This window comes from Eimeria maxima, genomic scaffold, assembly GCF_000499605.1.
Source record: "Eimeria maxima Weybridge genomic scaffold, Emw_scaff134, whole genome shotgun sequence".
NCBI classification, from domain to species: Eukaryota; Apicomplexa; class Conoidasida; order Eucoccidiorida; family Eimeriidae; genus Eimeria; species Eimeria maxima.
The window spans coordinates 19,702-26,155 of NW_013564320.1; the positions used below are offsets into that span (position 1 = coordinate 19,702).

At 48.0% G+C, this 6,454-nt stretch overlaps 1 protein-coding gene across 1 annotated transcript; it reads right to left on the reverse strand.

The window, feature by feature from the left end:
- Window positions 1-3,923: 3,923 nt before the first annotated feature.
- EMWEY_00016440 (Conserved Plasmodium protein, related) lies at window positions 3,924-4,263 on the reverse strand (the record flags this gene model as incomplete). The annotated part of the gene is made up of 3 exons (XM_013479731.1): window positions 3,924-3,996; window positions 4,053-4,111; window positions 4,189-4,263. 3 exons carry the CDS (start codon window positions 4,261-4,263, stop codon window positions 3,924-3,926), a joined length of 207 nt encoding a protein of 68 aa, XP_013335185.1.
- Between the last annotated feature and the right edge of the window lie 2,191 nt (window positions 4,264-6,454).

Sequence of the window (6,454 nt, forward strand, 5' to 3'; positions counted from 1 at the left end):
TTCATTTCTTTTGGTTTGTTGTTGCAAGAGGGCATCGGTCTTTTGGCTCGACGCCGCTTTGTTAATCTCACATGGGTGGCCTTCGTTGGAGGCATTGAACTATTCGCTGTAGGCACAGCAACCCTCTCAGATGCGCTGGCTGGTGAGCGCTGGTCTTTGTACAGCATTTATGATGAGTGATCATGAGATGCTCAGCATTTTCAGTTGTCAAAGGCACTTTTGGGAACAGCACGTTAGTAACTATTCTTTCCTGCGCTCTGCTTCTGTGCGTACAGCCCGTGTGTGTCCGCAGTGGTCACTTAAGGGAACCAACGACAATCAGCTGATCATCTTTCTGCTTGCTAACGTCTGTGTGGGGGCTGTTAACATATCTATTCGAACTTTGTTACAGCCTGCAGTTGTGGTGTGGTTCATCATGACGAGCTACATGCTCATTCTGTTTATCTGCGCCCACCGCCTAGGTGTTGCAGAAAAGCGCATACGAATCTTGTAAAATTCTCCATAGTTAAAAGGTGGGAACAAATGGTGGCGGCATTCTATGCTGCCAACTAGTAGGCAAGTGGTGGCTTGGAGGGGGAGAACAGACAGGTTGCCTTGCCTCAACGGCACTGAATTGCCAGTACCACGTTGCATTGTCAGCGCATAAAAGAACATTCTACACGATGATACGAGCTTTGACTTATGCTCGGGCCATCAAGGCCACACGTTTTCTTTTACTGCAAACTTGCGCCGAAAAAGGCGTGCTTGTCCTCTTGAGAGGACCGTCTTTTGCCACACATAATGCGTCAGTGATGTTTGCCTACAAACTGCTTTTTCCTACATATAAAAGGGCTAGGCAGACAGTTAGCAGATCAATTGACCTCCTCGATGGATGCTATGCACGAGTAGGGGATGAGGGGAATACGACAATAGCAATATCTTGCCGTCTGATTAGCCCCTAGCAGCATATCCCTCCATGAGGTGGTACACAGAACGAAGAAAGATTCGCGTCCTACAGAACCCACTAAACGTATAATAGCTACCGTCTGATGAACCAAACAGTTCTAACCAAGCAGATGTATTTAAGTCAGTTATGTGGGAGAAGTCACAATAGTTCTAGGTGTACAAGAAGGAAGATATATTTTCTCACTCTGACCGAAAAGGGAGTAATCAGTGTGATGGTAAATTGCTGTCACATGCTGTGGCTGTGCAAAGTGATGGGTATTCCGACGGAAATTAATCCGAATAGATTTGGGCTAGTTAGACGCGCTGCTCCGTACAGCGTGCCCAGAACAGGTGTCCAAGGTGTACGCATATATCGAGAAAAGCCCAATAGCTTTTGAGTAGCAAGAAGAGCATTATTTGTAATACTTCCACAGGCGTTGGAAGCAAGCAGTAATCGCCGTGCATGCACTGTCGAGGTGGGCCCCACAATATTTTTTATCGGGCCTTCATATGAACGGTAAAAGAAATACTTGCAAAATAGTTATTTTGTATTTTATGAATTATTTATGGTAACAGAAAACGGGTGGGTGCTGCACTAGTAAGCCTTATGTGCGTGCTCTTCTGCTCTTCCCGGCTGCCTGCCCTGTCTTATGACTTGCCTCCTCACACTGAAACATTTGAGGAGTATGTAGGGGCGGAATAAGTCTTCGTTCAGTTATTTAAGCATTTTCGTGTTTTAAAGCTGTCTAAGGTTCTTTGTATCCCGTTCTGACGTCATCTCCGCCTCCACCTCTTTCGGTGATGGGGTGTGTCTACGTACTTCTACGCCGAGTGGTTGTTGCCTGACCCCTAAGATGTTTTTTCTCTCTCCATGCCTGCTGCGTAGTCGTAGCAAGCGTCTTCTAGTGCAGCTGAAAAGCGCCGCCCTCTCTAACTTCTTTTATATGACGCACAAATCACCGAGCAAAAAGAACACGAGGATTGCACTTAGAAAGCATGATCCAAGGGCAGGAAAACACGTGTAAGGTGCATGCATATCGCGGCGCCTCTGTGTAAATGCGCCTGGATGCATTTGCTCGTATGCTTCCCACCAGTTGATATGCGAAGTTTCTGTGTATCGTGGCAGTCTAGACGTGCAGCTTGTCAGGAGTTTCTGCTGTCGCTTCTCGAGGAGTTTATGTAGATGTATTGACTTATGTGTTATTGTTCTGTAATTTTATTTCTGTATTTCAGAATGTTCTATGAGACGCGCCAGCCGCCAGAGGGCTCGAAGAAGCGACTGACCCTTCATATGCAGAAATACATACACTGGACAGGGAAGAACATGAAGCTCATGGCGAAGAAGGTTGAGAGAGCCTGGGAATACGGGTCTTTTCAAAAGTACTTCGACGAAAGATATCCAACACTAACAGACACACGGGGGAGGTGAGGCTGTAGCATTTTTGTTTCTGCAATAAAAGAGTGCGCAGTTTCTGTGCATCGTTGCAGAGGTGCAGCTTGTCAAGAGTTTCTGCTGTCGCTTCTCAGTGAATTGCCAGTACCAGTACCACGTTGCATTGTCAGCGCATAAAAGAACGTTCTCCACGATGATACGCTGCTCCAGTGGCTGGTAGTCAAGCAAGCAGGTTCATGCGACGGTTGATGCTGGTCAGTGCTTCTGTATTTATGCATTTCCGCTGGACATGGGTCTGTTGTGCCGCAGGAGTCTGCCACGCATGAAGTGAAACTTTTGTTGCCGCTGTAGTTGAATTCTGCTACGTCCGCAGCAACAGCACCGGCAGTGGCACCGAGTACATATCCTTCTTGTTCTAGAATACAGTGATTACGGCTAACTCAGCTAGTGTACTGGGCTCGGCAGCGCCTTTCTTGCCCCCCCATCCCCACCCCCACACCCCATGCGAATGATACCTCGGCATGCATTGTGGGTTGCATGGATGATATATATATGCTCATATATAGGCAAGCTTAACTATGGGTACACACTTGGCGCGCCTGCGGAGATAGGCCTTCGCGTGGGTGATAGTGGATTCAACACACCGACTGCTGCAATTCCTACAACAGACTGCGTGCACCTTGGCTTTTCTGTGGCTAGCTGACCAGACTTTAAAACGTCATGATATGCTTTTTCTGAGTGAAAGGTGAAGAGACATCTGTTTTTCTGTATATTACCAAAAAATTGTTTCAAATGTATGGGGCATGCAACGGAAGGAACAGCATTCACCTTGGCGAGAACCAGTCACCAGTTCCAGCTGGAAAGAGCATTAGAGTTACTCAAAAGGTATTGGGGTGGGCCTTTTTGTGACAATTTTGCAACGTATTGGGAACAGATTAAAGCACTTTTCCTTGTGAAAAGGGGATATTATGAGGAAGCAATGGCACAGATGTAGCCGTATTGACAAAAGAAGGACACAAACAAGGAAAGTCAAGGCTCAGTAATATTTATCCTCCCCCTCCACACCCATCTCATCCTCAAGAAAGCAAATTCGGCGAAGAGTCATGTAGCACTGCGGCGGCATTGAGCCTTGACACGCACAACCTGCCCATTAGCGGCAACCTTTGATTAGAAGGCATGTAGCTGCTCTTACCTCACCATTTCTTCAGCATACCAAGAACCCGGGAAGTGTGACTGCACAACTCGCCTTGTAGCTGTGATGGGCGTGGAGGACACAAGAAGCACTTTCCCTCATAATCCCGTCGATGCTCTATTGCAGTTCGTACAGAAAATGGGTCCGGGTGCATGCACTTCGCTCAACTACTGCAGTGGATACAATGGCTGCTAGCGCTCAGCGTGATGCATGGTTGATTTGACTGGTTTGGGGATTTAGGAAAACAACAATTCAGCGATAAACGAAGACAGAAAACAGCTCAGTGACATCAACAATATTACTGTATTTCAGGGATAAGCACAAGAGAAGGTTGTGCGTCCTAAATTTAGTGCGTGGCAATGGTAATCCTCGAATAGTGCATAGATGGAGGAAAATATTGAACGTTAATTTTGTTTAGTGGAGGTAAATTGACACGTCGTCGATGCCCCAGGATGCTGTGCATGGGTTTGCCTTCTTTGGCATGGTGCTGCGGATGAACGAATGTCAGCTGGCAAGGAGGGAAGGACAAGAGCATCCCCCTACCTTCCGAAAGAGAGTAGGAGCGCGGGTCCTGTGTGGCTCAATTCGATCTCCACAGGCACCTGCAGCAACAGAATCCTCACATTCCGCCTCAACATGGGCTCTCCAACGCAGCAGAGGCAGCAGAACAGAGACGCACTGACAGTCTGTCCGGGTAAGAGTGGCCGCAGCTGTCTATTCCTCTCCTTGCGCACACCTTAGGATTTGGGGGCATCAAAATCAGGGCGTCAGGAACTCTTAACTCTAAAAGGTTGACGCACTTGGGGGGCCCTCTATATTAATTGCAAGATGAACGGAATGCATTGAATCTGCTGCTCAGCTAACGCAGTTTGTCGACAAACTCACTTGCGGGCACCAGTTAGACGACTCTAGTCCATGAATGCCAAGGTAAATCAATGTGAAGAACTGGGGTACTCCGAGTTCCATTTTTCCCTTACTTGTCCAAACTATTGTGCCGTTGATCTTCACATAGACGCTTTCCCCTAAAACGGTATGTGGATGTTACAGCGAAATAGAGAGGGGTCAACCCATTGCTTCACCTTCCCATTTGTCGAAGAAGTGCACACGGGCCTTCACTTTCAGTTTTGCATGCTCTGGCAGGTCCAAGTACGCAGCCCGAACGGTCTTACCCGCCAGCTTACTGAGGCTTGTCGTTGCACTGGGTTGATGACCTGCGTGGCCAAGCTGCCGTACCAGTGGCCTCCAAGGAATTTGTCATATGACCCCTCACAAGAGCTTGTTGACTGTCAGGGAAAAGAAACGTCACCCCCATAGACGCACGTTCAGTGAATGCGCCTTACGGTGTATGACCATGTGCCGTCTGCTGGTCCCCCATCTTGAAACGTGTTCAACCGGGCCAGGTACCTGCAGATTACTTCCTTTAATACAGCAGAAGGGCTCGTGAAAACGACGCCATGAATCACCACTCGTTGTTCCCAGCTGAAGAAACCGGTTCCGTCGAGGACAAATACCCCGCTAGTGTGGTCGGCCCCAGCTGAACGAGATGCCTCCCATCATTGACAGATATTAAATGAGTCTTTGTTCCAGACAATGTGAGCGCGTGGCCATCCCGATACAATGATATCGGGCCTGTAAGGGTTATCCAAAATAGCACCAAAGGTGCCTGTGGTGCTGCTGCAGCCACGTCGCTGCCTACCTCTTTCCATACGGTCGAACCGAATGAGCTCAGCTACAAAATGGGGCCGCGGTTTCTCGAAGACACTTAAGCTTGGTAGAAGATTCGCTCCGTTCAAATGCACACGTGCGCCGTTTTTCGTAGAATTCTGAACACGCACCCCTTGAGCAGGGACTGCATGCCGTCCGTGGTGGACTATACATGCAATAACAGTAAACAAAAATGTGCACTCATGCATTGTGGTTGTGGCTTTCTCGCGAAAGGGGGGCTGGTGGTGTTTTTCTCCCTATGCGGTTTGCCTGGCGCAAGGCGCATCCGTGTAAGGTGTATGTACGCTATGGTGTACTCCGCTTCCTAAGCTAACGCAGGTGACCGTTGGCACACAAGTATATTACACACATGGTACCTCAGAATGCAAACATGTGTGCGAACTAGGCAAACAGAGGTGCCTTTTTGTGAGTTGGTGGCTTCATGGCTAGTGGGGGTCGGCTTACTTAACAAGAGCTCAAATGCCGACGCCTTGGTACAACACATACCGAAAAACAAGCAGCTACATTCAGACTGAACTTAGGTTTGGGGATTGTGTGTTTGCTTGGCAAGTTCGGTAGAAGGAAGCTCGTCTGTTGCACGAATTTGTGCTTATCAAGATATTCCGCCTTCTACCCCGTTACACCGTCGAAGCCTCCCAGAAAGCAACAGACGACAAGGCAGAAGTTATGAGAGAAAGATCATGTTAGAGTGCTTTCAACGGCTGAAGAGTGCAACCCATTCCACCATGAGCACAAGGCATAGTCTGGCAGAAAGACAGGACATTTGTTCCATACAATGCGCCTGCCATACAAATACCACGTACAGTACGGACAAGATATTTGTTCCACATAAGTTGCTTGCCATAGAAACACCACATACAATACAGAAATGCACTGTAGTCACATTTACTGAGTGAAGCTGCCTGTGTTCGAATCACTCTCAGGCCACGGTTTAAGGGATAAAAACTCCAGTGGAGGTGGACGGAGTGCTCCACCAGGCAGTTCGTCGTCGAAACACTAACGAAGTTTGTTTTACCCAACGGGGGAGACTTGAAATAATCGTGATTTCTCCTAGTGCATTTATGGGTGGGTTTTCAGTGTGTAGTTTGTTTCGGGTACTTCGACTCGAGGGTAATTCCTCCTCGCATACAAAAAACAACCATGGAGGCATTTGCTGTCTAAATGCCTTACCCCTCTTGTACCCATTGAAGCTTTAGAAGCTCGCATTTCCTTGCTGAACT